General features: G+C 59.3%; 1 protein-coding gene and 2 long non-coding RNA genes across 10 annotated transcripts in view; 2 read left to right on the top strand and 1 right to left on the bottom strand.

The window, feature by feature from the left end:
* LOC145713446 (uncharacterized) overlaps nt 1-20,975 on the top strand; it is a 222,069-nt gene that overhangs the window by 8,248 nt on the left and 192,846 nt on the right. The window contains exon 3 of one of the 2 annotated variants that reach the window (XR_014136522.1): nt 21-1,078. This is a non-coding gene — a long non-coding RNA (uncharacterized LOC145713446). Of the gene's footprint in view, nt 1-20; nt 2,462-20,975 lie in introns of those variants that run through there. The other variant, XR_014136521.1, reaches the window with a different exon arrangement.
* Nucleotides 10,591-12,406, top strand: LOC145713444 (uncharacterized). 2 transcript variants are annotated; one of them, XR_014136520.1, is made up of 4 exons: nt 10,591-10,698; nt 11,150-11,244; nt 11,623-11,791; nt 12,324-12,406. It is a non-coding gene; the product is annotated as an uncharacterized LOC145713444 (long non-coding RNA). The 2 variants fall into 2 exon arrangements; XR_014136519.1 differs by having other exon boundaries at nt 11,150-11,252.
* Nucleotides 13,128-20,556, bottom strand: ARRDC2 (arrestin domain containing 2). Of its 6 annotated transcripts, none has more exons than XM_081792186.1 (8): nt 19,814-20,554; nt 16,765-16,831; nt 16,369-16,516; nt 15,747-15,849; nt 15,386-15,642; nt 15,110-15,272; nt 14,680-14,837; nt 13,128-14,433 (listed from the first exon to the last, which is right to left on the bottom strand). In XM_081792186.1, exons 1-8 carry the CDS (start codon nt 20,433-20,435, stop codon nt 14,383-14,385), a joined length of 1,569 nt encoding a protein of 522 aa, XP_081648312.1. In that variant the 5' UTR covers nt 20,436-20,554; the 3' UTR covers nt 13,128-14,382. The 6 variants fall into 6 exon arrangements, with proteins under 6 accessions (XP_081648312.1, XP_081648311.1, XP_081648315.1 ...); XM_081792185.1 differs by having other exon boundaries at nt 13,128-14,436; nt 19,814-20,552; XM_081792189.1 differs by lacking the exon at nt 19,814-20,554 and adding an exon at nt 16,925-18,147.

The raw sequence follows: 20,975 nt of genomic DNA, 5'->3' as shown, positions 1-20,975 counted from the left end.
TCTGTCTGTCTCTCTCACAGGTGGACTGGTTCCCCTGTCTCACCTCCCCCGTCTCCTGCATCTACCTCTGGGCCTCCAGTCTGAGTGGGATGAGCCACACTGTCGAACCTCCAGGGAATGGTTGACGGGCTGGACTTTGAAAGGGGCCAAAGTTATACACGCTGAGCCCAACCTGGGCCTGGCTGCCTTGCCCCACCCGTTAACCCCCTCCCCTCATCCTGGGAGCCACATTGCTGGGTCCCCAAAGCCTCCCACCCCCCCCCCAGGGCCATGAGCTCCCCCACTGGTCACCCTGAATCCAACCTCCTGGTGACCCCAGGGGCTCCGGGGTCTCAAGGCACCGGCCTGGGCTCCTCAGCACCCCCAAGATTGTTCTAGAAGAGAAGCAGGACCACGAGTGGACCTTGTCAAGGGGCGGCTATGCACTGGGCATGGCTGAGGCGGTGCTGCTGAACGCCGCCTCACTGGGTTGGCCCGCACCCTGCAAGGAAGCCTGCCGTGTAGACGAACAACTCAGGCACTTGGACAACGGTGGGAATCGCGGTCCACCCGTTGTGTTGATTTACGTCAGCATAAAGCAAACACGTACAGCGGACAGGGCAAAGGATACCAAATCCAATCTAGGATTTATTTTTATTTTATTTTATTTTTGTTTATCCTCAGAGAGAGATGGAGCGCGTGTGAGCGGGGGAGGGGCAGAGACAGCGAGAGGGAGAGAGAGAATCCCAAGGAGGTTATTACGCCATTGCACAGATGGGGAAACGGAGGCAGCGTCTGGGTGTGGGGTTTTGACAGCTGTGACATCTCCCAGCCTAGACTGACTGCTTTTATCTTCTTTTCGGTGTCTATGTAACAGTATGTTCATGTGTATTTCACCAAGGCTTTGCAGATAGCACCTTAGGGTCGACATGATTTAAAATACAGATGCGTTTTATTCCGAAGGGAGGAAGGGAACATTACCAGGCACGTCTGGACAGCTAGAGTCTATAGTGAGATAGCATTTGACGTCCTTCCGTAGGTACAGCAAATAACTCAAGTTCCCCAAACAGAAGACTTTGTATAAAAGCACGTGAATTTTGTTATGATGTTGCCTTTCCCCAACTGGTCTTAAAAGAAAATATCATATAGCTGTGTTAAAGGTCAGCTTTGTTAGGGCATAACTCCCATACAATAGAATTCAGTACGTGACTCACGTACTGAGCCTGGGTGGCTCAGCTGGTGAAGCGTCCGACTCTTGATTTCAGCTCAGGTCATGATCTCGTGGTTCGTGGGACCGAGCCCAGAGTTGGGCTCTGTGCTGATGGCGAAGAGCCTGCTTGGGATTCTCTCTCTCCGTCTCTCTGCCCCTCCCCTTCCTGAGCTCTCTCTCTCTCTCTCTCTCTCAATAAATAAATAAACGTTAAAAAATAAAACCCAGGGGCGCCTGGGTGGCTCAGTCGGTCAAGCGGCCGACTTCGGCTCAGGTCACGATCTCACGGTCCGTGAGTTCGAGCCCCGCGTTGGGCTCTGTGCTGACAGCTCAGAGCCTGGAGCCTGTTTCGGATTCTGTGTCTCCCTCTCTCTGACCCTCCCCCGTTCATGCTCTGTCTCTCTCTGTCTCAAAAATAAATAAATGTTAAAAAAAAAATTAAAAAAAACCCCAAAACCCAGTAAAGTACAGTTGGATGTGTTTTGGCAAATGCATAAATCCTGAAACTGTCAATCTGGATATCATATTTCCATCACCCAGAAAGTTCCATCGGCCCCGTGGCAGCCCATCCCCTCCCCCAGGTATACAGTAAGTAACAGATACTGGATGTACACATTTGCCTTTACCAACTGGACACGGCGAGTTACAGATTCAACCGGGAGATGGAAACATCTCCTGCCATAGTCCCCCTGGGCTGAGCCCAGAGTGGGCTCAGGAGCCCGGGGTCAAGGTCTTCCTATGGATATTGGCAATTGGCCGAAGTCCCATTTTATGGCCAGTACTAATGAGGCTAGAGACAAATGGCCCGGAGGGTCCAATGGGCCCTGATGTCAGCCCCTCAACAGCGAGGATTGCGTCCCTTCCCAAGTTCATAAATTGAAACCCCGATCCCCAGTGTGATGGCGTTAGAAGGGGGGGGGGGTTGCCTTTGGGCGGCGATTAGGTCACGATAGTGGAGCCCCCACGATGGGATTAGTGCCCTTATGAGAAGGGACACAAGAGAGCTTGCTCCCTCTCCCTGCTTTCTGCCATGTGAGGACACAGACAGAAGGCAGGTGTCCACAAACCAAGACTCATCCCTCACCAAACACCGGATCTGCCGGCATCCCGATCTTGGACTTCCCAGCCTCCGGACTTGTGAGAAGTACCTGTCTGCTGTTTAAGCCCCCCATTCCGTGGTAGTTATTGTCGTAGGAGCCTGAATGAAGCTTTGCCACATCCCGGGGTCACCGGGAGCCCTCAACCAGTAGCTGCATCCTTCTGAGTCTCAGTCTCTCTGTCTGTAAAACGGGGATACTTCCGGAACCAGCCTGCTGGGGCTCTTGTGGCTGTTAAATCTCCCTGCCAGGACTCAGCGGGGCACTTTTAGGCCTTAGCAGCTCTTATCATTGTGATTGCTACTGTTGCCATCCCGGCTCTGGTTCTCAGTCCTGAGAGTTCCCAGCTGGGCGTCCCAGAACTCTTCTCTCTGCCTCCTGACTCCACCCAGCAGTGGCTTGTGGCCTCGTCTCCATCCTGCTGCTCTGTGCCCTGGGAAGTGGCTATGGCAATGTGGGCGAGGAGGGTGGACTGGGCCGGCAAGTAGCTCAGGAAATTCCAGGGCAGAGGCGGTGCTGGGCGCCGTTCACCTCACCTGCTCCTCCCCACCCCTCTGGCTGAGGATGCGCCCAGACTTTTGTCCTTCCCCCGCTGTGGGTGGTTGAGGGCATCACATCCTGCTCCACTCGCCGGGAGACCCCGACCATCTTAAACTTAGCCTTGACTATCTGCTGGAGCCTGCAAATTGTCAAAGGGAGCTGGGGGTGGCACGAAGTCAGCCCCCGAAATTACGTTCGCTCTCACCCCAGGACCTTTGCACAAGCTGTGCCCACTACCTAGGATTCTCTGTGCCATGTCTGGAATCTCTTCCTCCAGGTCCCCATAAAGTGTCACTCCCCCAGAAAGCCCCTCTGGGCCCTACTCAGGACCCTCTGGATCCTACTAGCACTGCGTATCTCCCTTTGGCAGGTCTTGTCCAAGTTATAATTTTTGCGTTTATGCTGGTGACTGTATTTTTTTTTTAATTTTTTTAATGTTTATTTATTTTTGAGACAGAGAGAGACAGAGTGTGAGCATGGGAGGGGCAGAGAGAGGGGGAGACACAGAAACTGAAGCGGGCTCCAGGCTCCGAGCTGTCAGCACGGAGCCCGACGCGGGGCTCGAACCCGCGAACCGCGAGATCATGACCTGAGCCGAAGTCGGAGGCTCAACCGACTGAGCCACCCAGGCGCCCCTGATGACTGTATTAATACCCATCTCCCTTGCTGATGGGGAGCCCTGGGCACGCATGGGTTCGAGCGCCTGGCATACAGTAAGTACTCAATAAAGAGTGATGGGATCAAACATGGAGTTCAACAATTATTTATTGAATGTCTTCTTGTTTTCACCCAACAACTCTGCTGAGCCCTTCGGAGCATCTAGGTGCTGGGACACGCTATGAATGAAGAAATCCTCTCCTTCCCGTGGTGCAGAGCCTCTTGCTGACATCCTAGTGAAACTCTTGAATAATGGCATCATTCTTGTCACCCAGGCCCTGCTCCCCAGAGGCACATGATGCATTTATGAGCTAATCAGCAGACCTCACTTGGGCTCATCCCTGTGAGCTCCTGGGGGAGGTAGGGACAGTGAACGTCATTCCGATGATGCAAGGCCCTTTCTCTGTGCCCAGCCTGTGATCCCCTCAAGACCTTCACAACCTCCTATCAGGGAGACTTCATCATAGGAGAGGCATATTTGATAAACACCTTGTTTTCTTGTTTGTTTTGTGTGTGGGTTTTTTTTTTTTTTTTTTTTTTTTTTTTTTAGCATAAGTATATTCCATGCAGCATTTGGGATATACTCCTACTAAAATGTATTGGCTGGTTGTCTGAAATTCTTTTTTTTTTTTTAATTTTTTTTTTTTTTAACATTTATTCATTATTGAGAGACAGAGAGAGACAGAGCACGAGCAGAGGAGGGGCCGAGAGATGGGGAGACACAGAATCCGAAGCAGGTTCCAGGCTCCGAGCTGTCAGCCCAGAGCCCGACGCGGAGCTCGAACTCACAAACCCTGAGATCATGACCTGAGCCGGAGTCGGCCGCTTGACCGACGGAGCCACCCGGGCGCCCCTGAAATTCCATATTAACTGGGTATCCTGTATTTTATTTGGCAACCTTGATCCATCGCCCTGCCCATTTTACAGATAGAGAAGTGAAGGCTCAGATAAGCGAAGCGATGTGCGCAAGGTGGCGCAGCGAGGAATGAGCAGAGAGAGAGTGGCGGCCAGACCGCGGAACCTGATGCCCCACAGGGCTGAATTCCTGCCCCTAAAGAGCAGGGATGAGCATGGGTGTCCTCAGCGAGCAAAAGCCTCGCCTCGCCTCGCCACGAGCTCTCTCCTCATCCCCACTCCTGCTACTGGAGGCAGCCGCAGGGGGGGGGGGGGTCCCCAGGACCTGGGCCCTCTGCAAACACCTGCAGAGGAGCCCCTCCCACCGGCCATCTGGGCTCTGGCATCCGGAAGCAGGTCAGCTGGTCCCCTGTAAACAGCCAGTCTCATGTCACTGTAAACAGCTGGTGTCTGGAGACATCGTCAAGGCGCCCAAGCCTCAGTGTGACTGCCCTGTGACTCGATACCCGGCCGCCGGCCCCTGTCACTTGATACTTGGTAAACAGTGTTCTGAGAATGGGCAGGCGGCGCCCCATTTGGTCCGGGTGGTGCTGGAGCCGGGGGTGGGGGGAGGTGGGGGATGGGGGGGTGGGGGGGGGCTGGGTCCAACTTAAACTGGGTCCTGACACCCAGGGAGCCACCCTCACTTGCTCCGATCTAATGCTTCGTAAACATCAAGCGTGATACCTGTCGCTTGTCAGAGGTCAGACGCTGTTAAGCGTCTACCCTGCTCTAAAATTTCGTCGCTGGCGACCTGCAATCCTTTAAGCGGAGCTCCAGTGTTTGTAAGACGACCACTCCCGATACTTTGTTGCCCACTGAAGGTCTCATCCAGGGGCTGGCAAACGATGTAGCTTTGGCCACTCCCTAGACGTGCCTTTTACGCTTTTGCAATGATTACAAACGTACCGAAGGAAGGTTTCCGGACACACGACAACTATATGAAATTCCAAACCATGTAAATAAAGTTGTATTGGGACACTGCCCACGCCCCCCTCATTTGCGTATTGTTTATGGCTGCTTTCAAGGGAACGGCTGGCCAGGCTCCGAGCTGTCAGCGCGGAGCCCGACGCGGGGCTCGAACTCACGGACCGTGAGATCGTGACCTGAGCCCAAGTCGGTCGCCCAGCCGACGGAGCCACCCAGGCGCCCCTATGTTATTTTTTTTAAGTAGGTTTCAGGCCCAACATGGAGCCCAACGTGGGGCTTGAAGTCATGACCCTGAGGGGCGCCTGGGTGGCTCAGCGGGTTAAGCGGCGGACTCTTGATTTTGGCTTGGGCCACGGGCTCTCGGGGTTCATGACGTCCGGCCCCGCGTCGGGCTCAGCGTGGAACAGGGAGCCTGCTGGGGATTCCCAATCTCTCTCCCTCTCTCTGCCCCTCCTCCGCTAATGCGAACGCCCTCTCTCAAAATAAATAAACACACTTTAAAGACAAAGCAAAACAGGGGCGCCTGGGTGGCTCAGTCGGTTAAGCTCCGACTTCGGCTCAGGTCACGATCTCGCGGTCCGTGAGTTCGAGCCCCGCGTCGGGCTCTGGGCTGATGGCTCAGAGCCTGGAGCCTGCTTCCGATTCTGTGTCTCCCTCTCTCTCTGCCCCTCCCCCGCTCATGCTGTGTCTCTGTCTCAAAAATAAATAAATAAATGTTAAAAAAAAAATAAAAAAAAAGACAAAGCAAAACAAACTGACCCTGAGATCAAGACCTGAGCTGAGATCGAGAGTCGGACGCTCCAACGACTGAGCCACCCCGGTGCCCCATATTATGTGACTTTTTATAGCAAAAGTTTGTCCACCCCTGATCTAAGCGCTTGGGCAGCCTCTGGTCTCTATGCGGCTGTCAGTAGCCAGCAAGCAACGGCGTTTACGTACTGTGCGGACTATGAGTTCATCGGTCCGCAATGTTCATATACCGTGCAAACGAGTCCCTTCCTTTGTACTCAGCCCGATGTGCTGACATGCTCAGTGCAGCAAATAGTTGGTCTCTGACAGCAGCTGAGAATCAAGGAAAGGAAGAGGAAGGGTTTTGCCATACGCGGGCTGGACCTTGAACTCCGAGCCTAAGAGCCGGACGTTCTCCCGCAGGTGAGGTGGAGCTCTGGCCACGTGGGGGGAGGAGTATGCTCTGCCTGGACACGGGGACTCCGCCTCTCCTTCCCTGGGATTTCCCATCTATGCTGTTGGCTGATACAGCCGGAATGAGGAAACTTCTAGGCCCAGTCTGGAAGGAAAGGGTGAGACACGATGCTGGGAAACTCTCCCATTTGGGGGAGGGGTGTTATGCCCCGCCCCCTCCTTTTGGAGGTCCCATTACAGAGGAGAGGTGGAGGATGGCCATGAAGCCACCCATATGTCGTAATTATGAATTGCCAGAGGCGGAAGGGAGGGGTTGAGAGAACGGCAGCTTTGGTCAGGGAGGCTGAGGGGCCTTGAACTTAGATCAAGGAGGAGAAGGTAGGGAGTGAGGGAAGGGCTCTCTGAGCAGAAGGAACAGTGCAAAGGCCCTGAGGTAGGCCTAAATCTGTGGTGATAGAGGCTGCGGGGCGAGGCCACAGAGGGCCTGGTGGGCTTTGGGGGAGGGGGCGTGAGGGATGGGATCTGAGCCTTGTTTCGAAGCCCCCATGGCGGCCCTGGGGCTGGCACACTGAGACACCAGCGAGAAACCCCCATCACACGGCCTGGGCCTTGGAAAACCTCTGGTCCATCCTACAGACAGAGCAGACTGGCATTGAACTGCTGTGGGCCAAGGCCAGAAAGCCCACAGGCCTGGGGATCAGGTATGGCAAAGGAATCTGGGCCAACTCCAGAAAGTCAGCATGTGGGGAACATGGCCCTGTGTTCCTGGCGATGCCCCTCAGCATCCAGAGGGGATAGACATGGCCAGACACGAAATGCCCTCAGCCCATGGCATCAGGACTGGCTTAGATAAAAGGGGTATTTGAGATGGGGTTTTCTTATTATAATTTTTTTAACGCTTATTTCTTTTTGAGAGGAGGGGGTGCAGAGAGAGAGAGAGGGAGGCACAGAATCCGAAGCAGGCTCCGGGCTCCGAGCCGTCAGCGCAGGGCCCGACTTGGGGCTCGGACTCATGAACCGTGAGATCGTGACCCGAGCCGAAGTCGGATGCCCAACCCGCTGAGCCACCCAGGCGAGATGGGGTTTTGAAGGATGAGTAGAAGTTTGCCGGCAAGCGAAAAGCCTCTCAGGAACATGGCGTGAGGAGGCCCCAGTTTGGCCCCCTCTGGCCCCCATGGCTGACTCCAGACCGTCACTGACCCTTAGGTGTTTCCCCCACTGGCTAGCTCCTGCCAGCACCTCCCGGTCCCCACTGCGGATAGACACCGATGCCCGCCACCTAGACCCAGACTCACAAATGCACCCACCAGCCCGCGTTTGCTTCCCGTATTGGCCGACGTGTGCAAACCCACATTCAAGCACACGCACCATGGGCACGTGCTTCCGGGTAACTCCACGGACAAAGCTGACACGCAGACACGTGTGCACGCGTTGGTGGGCTTCACTCATCTCCAGGCCGCCTGCAAACACGCATGTGCGTGCACGGCCCCCCCCCACCGCGTCCCCCCTCCCTCCCCCCCCCAGCACGCGTCATGAGGAGGCTCAGGAAACGCTGCTGGGGGGCTCCCTTGAGAGCCAGCTTCCTGTTTTCAAAGAGGCCAGGAACTGCTGAGGGAATGTGCTGGACGGCCCAGCCCCTCCTCCACTGGCTCAGCACACCCCATCCGGTCCCGCAGACCTGGTGTTGCTTCTGTGCCCGGTACTGACCCTGTCCTACCGCGAAGTCAGGTTCCAGATGACGAAACTGAGGCCCGGAGACGTGCCGTCACCATCCCAGGGTCGCACAGGAAGGCAGAGGCCCCCACCTGCCTCCCCTTGGAGGGCCATGCCCAGGACTGGGGGCTCACAGACGGGGAAACGGGAAGTGCCCCCTCCTGCCTGGGACCGCGGTGCTGTTCCCAGGCCCCCCCGGGGCCACCCTGACCCGGCCCTGGGCTCTCTGGCCCCCTGAATCCCATTCTCCCATTCACTGCCCACCCATCTCACTCATCTGCGTCCCCAGACAAGGGCCACCTATACCACAACGTTAATGGAACGTCAGCTGCCAACAAGGCTGCCGGCAAAGAGGTGGTCTCACCCTTAGGGGGCTCGTGGGGGTGCCTAGGAGCAAATAAACACAGCCCAGCCGCGGCTGCCCTCTCTTGGAATGCCCTTCTCTACCTCCCTGGTGAACTCCTCTTCACCCATCAAAACCCCAACTCCAGTGGCCTCTCCTCCTGGGAGCCCTCCCGGGACCCTCCAGGGAAGGGGTGTCTGTGGATTCCACCACAATGGCCTTGGAACTCTCTGTTCTGCCCCTCTTTATTATCACCTCCAGGCCTATCAGCAACTCTGGGAACCCCCCCAAAGTCCCAGCACGATTGGCCCAGTCAGAGTCACATGCCTATTCCTGAACCAATCCCTGAGTCTGTGGTCACAAAAGGCTCCAATTGGCCGGACCTGGTCGTATGTCCACATCTGGAGCCATGAAGTGGACGAGGCTCCTTTTGTCCTCCGAAAGGAGAGCAGGAAGAGGGGACGCCCCCCCAAAACCTTTTACCAAGGACTTCGGGGTCCTCTGCCTGCCCCATCATGGCTGGAGGGGCTTGGGCAAGTCATTTGATCCCTGTGCCTCAGTTTCCCCACCTGGGAATCAGGCTCAGCAGAGTGGGGGTATTGGAGCCCCGGGAACCCATTGAGGCATGCCCCCTCCCCTCCGCCACCCCGCTCAGCAGGCCCCATTTGCCCCGTCCACCCCCCAATCCTTTATTGTTGTTTTCTGTAAGGCCCCCCCAACCCCCCGAAGGGGGTCCCTTTGGGCACTGATGGCTGCCAGCTGATTCACTGCTTCCTCCTGGGCCTCTCGCCCAGCCTGATGCTTTCTGGGGACTTTCCTGGCCTTCCTCGAACACCCGAAATAAGGTGGGGGAAGCGAGGGCAGAGGCATGTGTGTGGACAAGTCTGTGCACACCCTGGCGTGGGTTCAAATCCCATGTCTTGCACCCACCTGTGAGTCGGAGGACGCCCTACCCGCCTCCCTTGAGAACTGGGGGACTCTGTGCGGGAACAGCCTGCAAGCCCTCAACCAGAGCCGGGGGCGCCCGGCGTGGTCAATACCATTGGACCTTACGTGTGTGTGCACGCAGGCACACGCGGGTCCGTGTCCGTGGAGGTCTAGGCTGTGTGTGCCCGAGTTCACTGGCCCATTTCTGGGTCCCTGTGTGTGTGTGTGTGTGTGTGTGTGTGTGTGCATGCGTCTCTGCGTGTGTGTGTGTGTGTGTGTGTGTGTGTGTGTGTGTGAGATAGCTGCCCCCGCATGGAGCCCAGTGGGTCTAAAAAACAGACAGACTCAGCCCCTCACTGGAAAAGGTGCATCTGGGGGAGGGAAGTCGCCAGGAGCAGCTGGAAGGGCAGAGATATTGCTGGTGTGCGGGGGGCGCAGGGGGCCCCAAGGTCAGGAGGAGGCAGGGTCTGGGGTAGGTCAGCCAGGGTGAAGGGACGGGAGCTGTGTGTGGGCGCCTGGGTGGCTAAGCTAGAGCTGAACTTTGGGATGAAATGGCAACAATTCCGAAGCATTCATTGAGCACCTAGTGTGTGCCCGGGAGGGCTCTGGGGTAACAGACACCACACCAACGAACGAGTAAATATATAACTTTGAGGAAGGGGGAAGATCAGGAAGCGAAAGGCATCAGGACAGGAGTCAGGGAATTGAGGGGTGTTCTGACCCAGAGACAGGGAGGGCATCCTGAGGCAGTGACTTGTGATCTGAAGCCTGCTGGGGAGAAGGTCCTGGGCATATCCGGGGAGAGGGAACTCCAGGGGGAAGGCACAGCAGGTGCGAAGCCCCTGAGGTAGGGATGAGCTGGCAGAGGGGCTCCATTCATGAAGATCTAAGTCCCAAGCAAGGAGGGGAGGCCTCAGGGGGCAGCACTGGTGGGGAGCAAGGCCACCAGGACGGGCTGTCCTGTAACTGGAGCCCGACAGGAACCCTCCACCCCCACCCCACCCACCCCCAGTGCTCCCTGCTCGGGACAGAATGTGCTGGGAGGAGAGGCCAGAGGCGGCTGTGCCTGGTGGCTGCAGCTAGGCAGCTGGAGGGTTCCTGAACAGCGGCCCAGCTGGGCCCCCTGCCAGCGAGGGTGGAAAACAAGCAGAGGGCGCCCTGCCTGTCACCCCCAGGGCCCCAGGGGCCTGGCCAAGCCAGGAAAGGAGACAGAGATGGTGAAAGAATCAGAGACTGAGACAGAGAGATGGTAAACAAGAGAGACGGTGAGTGAAAGACAGAGAGAGAGAGAGAGAGAGAGAGAGAGAGAGATGCAGAGATGGTGAGCCAGACAGGGGGAAACAGAGACAATGACAGACTGAAACAGAGAGACAGTGAGAGACTCAGAGACTGAGACAGAGAGATGGTGACCATAAGAGATGGCGAGCCAGGGACAAGAGACAGCAAGTGATAGGAGTGAGAGAAACAGAGATGCAGAGACGGTGAACCAGAGACAGAGAGGGGGTGGGGGTGGGGGACAAAGACAAGAGACTTACAGAAAGTGAGCAAAAGAGACAAGTGAAAAAACATGGGAGAGGCAGAGAGAGGCAGAGGCCCTCAAAGCTTCAAATAAATGAGTATCTAAATCAAAATTTCAGAGAGGGATGAGGGCTATGAAGGCAATAGGACAGGGAGATGGGACAGGGAGTAACAGGGAGTGTCACCTTTAACCAACAGGTTGGGGCGTTCTTGGAAAAATGAGGTTAGGAGGTGAAGAAGAGCCAGTCACAGAGAAGAAGAGCCTTTCAGCAGAGGGAACCACATGTGCAAAGGTCCTGAGGTGGAAACCAGCTTGGATTATGTGAATAGCAGTCAGGGATCCGGGGGTGCTGGAAGGAGGGGTGGGTGAGAGGGGCCTAGGGAAGGGTGGGATTTTATCTCGGCCACCCTCCTCTATGCCTTATGGGCCTCACTCTGTGTTCAGGGGGTTCCCTGAATTCTGGACGACCCAAGCCAGCTCCATTCTGATTTTCATTTATCTGAACCGGATAATCCACCTCTTAAGGGATCAGGTTCCAGCCAGTTGCAGACGCAGAAGTCCCCGGGACGCGCGATGGCTTGCCCTCCCCAGGCTGCCAGGGGAAACTTTTGTAAAACTGTACCAGTGTCTCCTATTGTAACAAACACCTTACTCTTCTGTTTGGGGACAGAGTTCTGGAGACTGGGATCTTGTGTCTTGCACACCAGGGCGACAGGGAGCTCACCCCCTCCTGAGGCTATTTTGGAGGTCTGGGTGACCTGATCTGTGCTGTGGGTACATCTCCCCTCTGCTGGGCCCAAAGGAACCCCAAATCTGACGGGTTCAAAGCTGGATGCCAGGTCAGCTGCCGAGGGCAGACGCCGCTGGACAGGGAGGGCTGGGCAAAACCCGGGGCCGGAAGTCGGTGGGGATCAGGACCCAAATTCACACCACGGGTGGGAGACAACTGAGGCTGTGGCAGGGAGGTGTCCCAAGAGTCTCGGGTGAGGAAACTGGCTCAGAGCCACGTGACTTGCCCTTGCCCGTAGGTCACTCTGAAAGCTAAGCCTGAACCCATACCTGCCAGGGTCCAGCCCCTGGGTGCCCTCGTCCTCCTCCCTGTTCCTCAGCCCTGCCAATGGTCACCCCAGACTGCCAGTTAATTCTCACTGCCTGGGGCAAATGGGTGAACACAGCCGGGACTATTAAAACGGGGTTCTAATTGGGCCCAGCCCTGTGGGGGCGGGGCCTCGGGCCAGGGGCGGGGCCTGAGCGCCGGCTCCGCTGGGAGCCCCTCCAGGAGCCGACCTGTGAGCCTGGGGGTTCCGAGTGGGGACTCCGGACCCTGCACGAGTCACCTCACTCCGTTGGACTCCCTTTCCCTACCCGCAGCTCCAGAAGAATGACAACCTCCATGCCAACAAATCCTTGCACACGCATGCCCATAGCAGCCCTGTTCGCCGTTGCTAAAAGGTGGAAACGGCCCAAATGTCTATCGAGGGGTGAAGGGAGAATCCAAATGTAGCCCATCCACGCTACAGAATATTATTTGGCCACAAAAAGTTACGAAACGTTGACGCACGCTGCCACGTGGGTGAAAACGTGGACGTTTATGCTGAGTGCAAGCCAGGCCGGAGAGGCCACAGGAGCATGATCCCATCTATGTGAAATGCCCAGAACAGGAAAATCCACAGAGGCAGGAAGCAGATGAGTGGGTGCCAGGAGTGAGGGAGGGGGGTGGGTGGGGGTGACTGCTAACAGGGGCGGGGTCTCCTTTGGGGAGGTGATGGGTGCACACCGCTCGTGTGAATGCACAAAACGCTACTAAACTATGCTTTAAAGGGGTTCATTTCATGGCATAGAAGTTTCATCTGAATAAAAACAAAAGCGGTTCAAACTCAAGCAAGATCCAACTGTCCCGGGGCGCCCCTGCCCGGCCAGCTTTTTTCCTCTCTGAGGCCTCTGTCTGCCTTCCCCCATTCAAGTTCCTAGCCTCTGTGACTGTGCTAGGGAAGGGGCATGGGGTCCAGCTCCAACCTGAGCTCAGCCTCCCTTTGTGTCCCTGGGCCTCAGTTTCTCCTTCTGGACAAGGGGCCCCTCCGCCCTCCTCGGCCTGGAATTCGACCCTTGAGATCCTGACGCAAGATGGAGGTCATGGCCACTTGGCAGCTGGGGGAAATAAACCAGTAAGCCCAGTCTCGTTCCCCACGCTTTTATTTAAAAAAAAAAAAAAAATCTGTAAAAAAGAGAACAATTTAAGGCTTATCAAAAATGATGAGTCCCAGGCGGGGGCCCCGCCCCCAGCTACGGCTGAGACTCTCCAACTGGGGGCTTGTCCAGCTGCCCCCTCACACTTTGTCCCTCCAGGATACAGGAGGGCTCCAGAAACTCACTGGTCCTCCTGTGTTACCCCAGGCTGACCTCTGACCCCAAGGTCTGGCTTAATATTCTGAACCGGGTTTCCCTGGTCATACAATACCCAGGCAAGTCGCATGTCCTGGAGTACTGGAGGAGCCCCCAGGCAGGCCCAGCCTAGGCCAGGAATCTCTCTCTGGCTTTCAAAGGCTGGAGGGGGGCCGGGGTGACTCAGTCGGTTAAGCGTTCGTTCAGCCCTTGATCTCTGCTCGGGTCATGACCTCACGATCCGTGGGTTCAAGCCCCGAGCTGGGCTCTGCGCTGTCGGCATGGAGCCCGCTAGGGATTCTCTGTCCTCTCCCTCTCTCTCTGCCCCTCCCCTGCTCGTGCGCTCTCTCGAAATAAATAAATACTTTTAAAAGACAAACAAAACAAAGGCTGGAGCAGTGGACTCCTGCCACCCATAAGCCCCACGGAGCTCCAATGACCCGCTTCCCTGAATGCCTCACTCCTGGGCCCTCTCGCCTGCCGGCCCTTGCCGTGTGGCCTCAACGGAGGCACTCGCTTTCTGAGCCCCAGTTCTGAGATGAAGGGGGTGATCTCCGAACATCGCTCAGCTCTGACCTTCTCCGACTTCTTCCTCCTCTCGCTCGTCTGCCTGCTGGGCCGCTATTCACACGCCACCGCCTCAGCCGGAACGCCCTCTGCTCCGGGAAGCCCTCTCTGCTCCCGTCTGGACCCTCCCGGTCCTGGAGCTCTTCCTCTGGTCCCACGGGACCGGAAGCGTTTACGTCTGGCGACGTCTCTCCCAGACCAGAGGCTCCCGGGGGACCCGAGCCCTGTCCACAGGCCGGCGTGGACAAGACAGGATCCGACAGGCGGCATCTGAGGCCTCGCGAGGGCCAGTCCACGTCAGTCAGGTTCCAGACTCTTCCCCCGTCCCGGGTTCTGTCGGAAAGCCCTGCCCTGTTCCGAGCCGCGGATTCCCCAACTTCGGCGCGGTCCGGTCGGGCCGCTCTCGATCCAGCCGTTCCCCATGTCCACGGAGGCCAGAAGCCTGTGTGTACCCGCATCCCTCGAGGTATTCACTTGCCCCTCAGCAGGTCATGGAGCGTGGCCTCATGGCCTCTGAGGGTGGGTTCGGATCCTCCTGACAGAAAGAACCCGGTCAACTACCACGGCGGGGCTCCAGAGGCCCGGAAACCCCCCTCTCCCGCCCTGCTTGTCTCCGACTCCCGCATTTGGCCAGGAAGCGACCCGCGGTGCGGGCTGGGGCGCAAGGGGGGCTCGGGCCCTGAACGAATGCGTGCCATTCACATTTAAAACTCATCCGAGTCCCACCCCCACCCGGGCTCCCAGGGCCTGGAGAGGCTTCTCGGACCCCCAAGCTCACCTCGGAGTACAGGGGTGGGGGGCGGTAGCGGAATTCCTGGATATAGGCGAAGAAGGGGCCTTCAAGGTTCACGTCAGCGTCCTGCAGCGGTGGAAAGGGACTCTGCCCCGCGGCCGCCACCTCCCCACCTGCCACCACCTCTGAGTACTCGGGAGGAGCTGCAAGTGAGAGACAGGGTGGGTGAGGCCGGTAGGAAAGGGGAGCCCCAGGATCGGGGACAACGGCCAGGAGCCGGCGTGCGCCAATTCTGGGGCTGCCGGGCGGTGTGCCCTCAGGATGAGATTCTGCGGGGGGATCTGGGGCCTCCGACGCGATCGTTACTGTGTACTTTTACAGGTGTGGCCACTGAGGCCGGGGGAGGCGGGGAGGGTCAGCCTGGCGCCCGCCTCTCCGCCCCCCTAGCCCCCGGACAGCGGGATGGGGAGCTCACCCTCAGGTCGCTCTGGCAGGGCCCCCAGCCCCCAGTCCAGCAGGAAGCTGGCACGGCTGCCCACGCTGGACGAGCGGCTGCCGAAAGGGTGCAGGGGGATGGTGCCGATGACCAGCGGCAGCTCCAGGAGCAACTTGGAGGTGCCAGGGATGTCCACGCAGACCTGGAGGGACAGACCGTGAGGGAGGGCCTCCGGGCAGCCTCGGGGGAACCCCAGTCCGGAGAACAGAGCAGATATAGCCGCCTCTGCCTCCTAGGACCGACGGGACACTCTACCTTGAGGGAATAGTCCACGTGTAGCACCCGGCAGTGCAGGATGGAAGGACCCACGGGGGGAATCCGCAGTGCCCGGCCCTGCCACAGCGCCCGCCGCCCGGGGCCCACGGGCTCGCCCGAGAGACTGGCCACCACTGCTCGCTTCTGCTTGCGGGCACCTCGGGCCATGAAGGTCTGCGTCTGGACCACTGCTGCCCGAGGCAGCACTGGTCGTGTGGAGCCGTTGTCGATCTCGGCGAAGACGGGGATTACCTCACCTGCAGTGGGGAGCGGGGGGGGGCGGGAAGGGGGGGGCCTCAGTTTCCCCGTCTGCAGCTCTGACGTCGGCCCTCTTCCCCAACCAGCTCCGCTCGCCTGGTACCTGGCGTATAGCCCTTTCGGTCAATCTTGGCCGAGAGGGAGACAAGGCCACGACTGCTGTACCACGATCGGGCGACTTTCTCCAGAGCTCCCGCCTGAGGGGCCTGGTGGGGCAGAGGAGAGGGACAGGAACAGGTCACTTTGTGCAAACCCCAGACCCCGCCCCAAGAGCTTCCCGACCACCCCTAGCAGAGGGGGGATTGGGGGCAGCGTTCCTGGGTTCTTCATAACCACCTGTAACAGACAGCCGCAGATAAAACCCATCTCAGAAGGCTGAAGGTGCGATGAACGAGCTAATCGCTTAGTATACAATCAGTGCTCAGAAAACCATGATCATCGCAAGTCCTGGCGGTCCCCCATTTCACAGATGGAACCCTCTGAGGCTCAGAGAGGGTGAGATACTTGTCTAGAGCCACACAGATTATTGGTGCAGGAGGGATCTGCACCAGCTCTACTGGACTCCAAAGGCATTCCCATGCCTGCCTCCCTTCCTGCCAGGGCCCAGCAGTGATTTCCCACTTTGTGAAGGAAGTGAAGGGGGTGAGGAGCCCGTCTGGGTCACCCAGCAGCCAGGCCCCCACCTGCAACGCTCCCATCCCACCTCCCCTGGAACAGCCGCTCACCAGCAGGGCAGGCGTGTTGATGTCCACGGGCTCTATGACAGTAAATACCTTCCTTGCCCGGCGGGCAGGGACCCAGGGCCGGTGCAGGGTGGCCTTGATGCAGTATCGGACACTGCCATGTTTACCCTCGAATGACGTCACCAGGGTCCTGGGGGAGGGGGGAGGGGGAGGGAAGGGACTTCAGGGGGCGAGATACAAGAGGGGGGGTGGCCCCAGAGACTTAGGATGAGAGGCAGAGACGCGGAGGATCCTCCCCCAGGGGAGCAGTGCTGGGGTGCTGGGGTTTCGAGGGTCCCCAGATACAGAGCAATGGAGCCCTAAACCTGAAAGCAGCAGCAGGCTTAGGGATTCCCCTGCAATCCTGCGCCCCTGCGCCCCAGACACCGTAAGACTTACGGAGGCAGCTGGAAGCTGAACGGGAACTCGTGGCGCCCGGGAGGCAGCGTCGTGGTCTCTCCGGTGTCTGCAAACAGAAGCCAGAAGGGGAGGCTTAGCGGCCGCGCCAGGTTCCAGGAGCGCGCGGCACGTGCGCCGCGTTGGGGTCGCCGGCCGGTACCTGGCGCGAGTAGCGTGGCACGGTGGCTCACGACCTCCACACGCTCGCTGTAGCTCTGCGTGTACGCGGTGCTCGAGCCGGCGCTGCGCGACTCGGTCCAGTGCACGTGGGCGCGGCCCCGCGCGCGCAGCTTCAGGGAGCCCACGCGCGCCGGGCCCGCCAGCTCCAGCAGCACTCGGCCGGCAACGGCCTGGCCGCCGCTGAACACCGGCTCGGCGCCCGCGCTCGCGCCATCCAGCTGCACCACGAACGCCTTCACCTTGTCGAACAGCATCGCGGCCGGGATGCGAACCCGCGACGCACACACCCCGGCCTCGAACCCGCGACGCGGCGGCACGGCGGCGCGAGGCGCCGAGGCTACAGCTTCAGAACACGAACCGGCCCAACGTGCGCAGGCGCACTTGCGGACCAGGCCAGAAATTCCTGTGCGCCCGGCGCCGGCGCTGCCTTTATACGGCGGGCGGGGCGGGGCGGGGCGAGACACAGGCCCCACCCCCACAAAGGACCACACCAATGGCGCGGCGAGGGGCGTGGCTCCTCCCAGGCGTGGAGCAAAACCTCAAACGCCCCAGCTGCCTGCCCTCTACCCTCGGTGAAACTGAAGCATGGGGTCCAGAGCCGGTCTCTCGAAGACCCCGGGGGTAAAGAGGGGAAACAGGGCCGGAAGCGGGTCCCGGGCTTGAAGTTACCCAGCAAGAGCATTCTGGCACTAGGTTTAATCATCAACTGGCCGCCACTTTCAGATATGACTCGAGACACGTTCAGCCCCGAGCTAGAGGGGTGTGGGATGGGCTGGACCCAATCGGGGCCTTGAGTGCCCAGGACTCCCCTGGGCCTCAGTTTCCCCTCTAAGTGATGGCGGAAGGAGGAGGAAGTGCGTGGGGCCCCCCTCTTCTGATTAGAATCCCGCTTAGCTGGGTGACCCCGGGCTAGTGACAATCTCTTAAAACCTAAGTTTCCATGTTTGTAGAGCTGGCAGAAAATCAGTCCTGACCTCAGAATGTCGGGCCTTGAATCACTGTGTAGCCCATGCTCGACCTCTCCCAGAGCCTTGCTCCTACGTCATCAACCCACTCCCCACAAGCCGCCACTCTGTCGCGCCTCGGCGCTTTTGCCCAGGCTGTTCCCATCTCTCGATGTTCCTGTCCCAATTTGCAGCCCCCAGCAAACTCCTACAAACCCCCTAGGCGTCCTTGTGCCCACACCTGGCAGCCCCCCCCCCCCCCGCCCCTCACCCGGGCCCCAGTCCCCTCCCAGACAGCCGAGTGGAAGGGACGTCCCAGGAACCCCTAGGGTCAGGGCTGCGGTGTGCCCTCGAGACGGTAGGACTCCTCTCTGGGCCTCAGTTTCCTCAGAGAAGAACCTCCAGGGGAGTTTCTAAGGCAGTTTCCTCTTGGCGGTCTGCAGGGCACCGGCGCCCTCTGCTGGCAGCGAGATGCGCAGCTGCTCGAACCTACCCACTACCCTGGAGGCCACCTTTTGAGGGGCCCTCAGACGACCCTGGGACCACCCCTGAGGCCTCGGAAGCCCCAGTGGGAGGAAATCATAACCGGACACGGTAACCTGCAGTCAGAGTGGCCACAGGAGCATTGGGGTCAGAACAGTACGTAAGGGAGGGGCAGAGGCGGTAGACGCAGTGATCAGCTTGGGGGTCTGCACGGAAGAGGGGACTCTGAGACCAAAATGAAGGGCTAGTACCCCCCACCCCACCCCCCGCCCCACCAGGGCCAAGTGGAGCCCTGCAGGCTATAAGCCCAGGAGGAGATGGGGGATGAGGTGAGTCCATTTCACAGATGGGTCCCCAGAGGCCCAGAGAAGGGCAGGGCCTCACCTAAGGCTACCCAGCAGTTCTGCAAGCTTCACCCCTGCAGTGTCTTAATGAAGCAGCTGGTGAGTGGAACCAGGGGTGAGACCAGCCCCAACTTCCCTTGAACCTCAGGGGAAGGGAAGTGCCTCGGTGGGGGGGGGGGGGCTTCAGGTCTGGGTTTCCACAGCTAGTAAGGGGAGAGCCTGCATCTGGGGTGTTGAGACAAGACTGAAAGGCTGTGGGCAAAGCATCTGCTTGGAAAAAAGGGGGCCTTGGGTGGGAAACCAGGTCTGAGCGGCCTCTTTCCTCTGCCCATTATACAGAAGAGTATAGTGAAGCCTGGCTTAGCCGAAGGGGTTTGGCGGACCCAGGAAGCCAACATCCTCCACAGCAAACATAGCTCACTGCTGAGGCTCGCCCCTGGCCTGCTCCTGACTCTCTGTGTTGGCCTAAATGTGGGGGGCTGAGGTTCAGAGCTGGAAGTCTTCCCAGCCTGATCTGTCCCCACCCCAGGTCTCCTCTCTCTTTGGGATGCAAACCTACCTGCAGCTATCACCAGAACTCCCAACCCGGGTTAGAACTGGTTCCCGCAAACACTGGGGGTAAACTGAGGGCGCGGGAGATGGGGGTCTTCTTTGGGAAATCAGGGACCCAAATCTGGAGTTAAAAGGAGATCCCGGGGTCCAGAGAGAAGGATGTCCCGACTCCACCCAGGGGTTCTCCAAACTGTGGATAGGGGCCGGGGGGGGGGGGGTTGGGTCCCGCCGCAAAGCCTTTAGGTGGAGGGTTTTCCCAGCTCTGTCAAGGGGGGGGGGGGTGCCCAGACACCCCCTGTAAAGGGGGGGTGTCTCTTTCCTGGGAAAGAGGATTTGGGAGGGGGGTAGGTGGGTAGGTGTCCTGTGGGAGGGTCAAGACCCTGGGGAGGAGGTCCCCACTACTTAAGAAAGGTCACTCGACCACACAGCCTCTAAACTGAAACTCTCCCCGCACTGGAGTAGAGCACCCAGATCTGGGGCGAGGGTCCCAGGGGATCCCAGCTGGGAGTGGGGACGTGGGGGGGGGGGGGGGGCTGAGAGGCTCACCTCGGAGCAGCAGCTGCCGCCGCCGCAGGTACGTCTCGGCAGCAGCGTAGTCGCTGGAAACCGCGTTGACACCCACGCTTCGGCCCTCGAGCCAGTGCGTCGCCGCCCCGCCGCGTGCCGCCACCTCCAGCGCTCTCACCCGCAGAGGCGCCGCCGCCTCCAGCAGCACCCGGCCGCACAGCCGCTCCCCGCCGCGGTACGCGCCGCCGGGGCCCCGGGCCAGCTCCAGCGCGAAGCTTCGCACGCCCCCAGGGCGCATGGCGCAGACCCGGGCGCACGGCGGGGACGCGGCACCCCGCTGGGAGGACGGCCCCCGCGCCCAGCGACCGGGGTGCGCCCGAGCTTCCTCCGGCTTCCGCGAACTCGTGCGGGCGCCCCGGGTCCCCCCACCCCCGGCGGGCGCGTCGGCCGCCGACTTCCTGGTCCTCCGCGGCCGCCCCCGTGACGCGCCCGGGGCCGCCGGGGACGTGCCGCCCGCGTGCCCGCGCTGTTGACTTTGCCACCCCCCGGCGCGGGGCGGGCCCTGTTTTTGCAGGGTCGGCGCCGTTGAGTCAGAGGCGGGCGGGGGCGGATGTGGCTGGCCCGGAGCGGAGGCAGCCACCGGGCTATCTTGTGGTTTCATCTGGCCCCTACCCGGCACCTTTGGCCCCGGGCACCGACCCAGCCTCCCACTCTGGTCTCCGTGCCACCTCCTGACTTTTCTCCAAACCCCCCGAGCTCAGGTCTTGCCTCTTGGCCTTTGCACTGACTAGTCCCCTACTAGGAACGCCCTTCCCCAGATCGGCTCTCCCAACTCCCCCCCCACCCCCCACCCCGCAACCTCCGCCCCGCCCATGCCCAAATGTCACTTCCTCAGAGTCCCCTAGTCATACTCTGCCTTGTTGATTTCTTTATGGCTCTGGTCTCTGTCTGAGTGCTGTTTACCGTGCCTCCTCCCTCCGACCAGGTGATCTCCAAAGCTGGGCACTGTGCCCTATTCTCCTTAGCCCATCTTACAGAGAGGGAAACTGAGGCCCCCACAGGAGGGCAGCCTCTGCCCGCTAGCACCCAGCCCTGGTAGTCAGGACTCCCAACTCCGGTCTGGAGCCCATGGGCACGTCCCCACTCTTCTCGATCTTGTACCCACGTTATCTCCTGAGCCAGGTTGCTGAGCTCTTTATCA

Source organism: Panthera onca, chromosome A2, assembly GCF_046562875.1.
Source record: "Panthera onca isolate mPanOnc1 chromosome A2, mPanOnc1 haplotype 2, whole genome shotgun sequence".
NCBI classification, from domain to species: Eukaryota; Metazoa; Chordata; class Mammalia; order Carnivora; family Felidae; genus Panthera; species Panthera onca.
The sequence above is the reverse complement of the archived record's forward strand: the minus strand, read 5'-3'. Positions and strand labels throughout refer to the sequence as shown.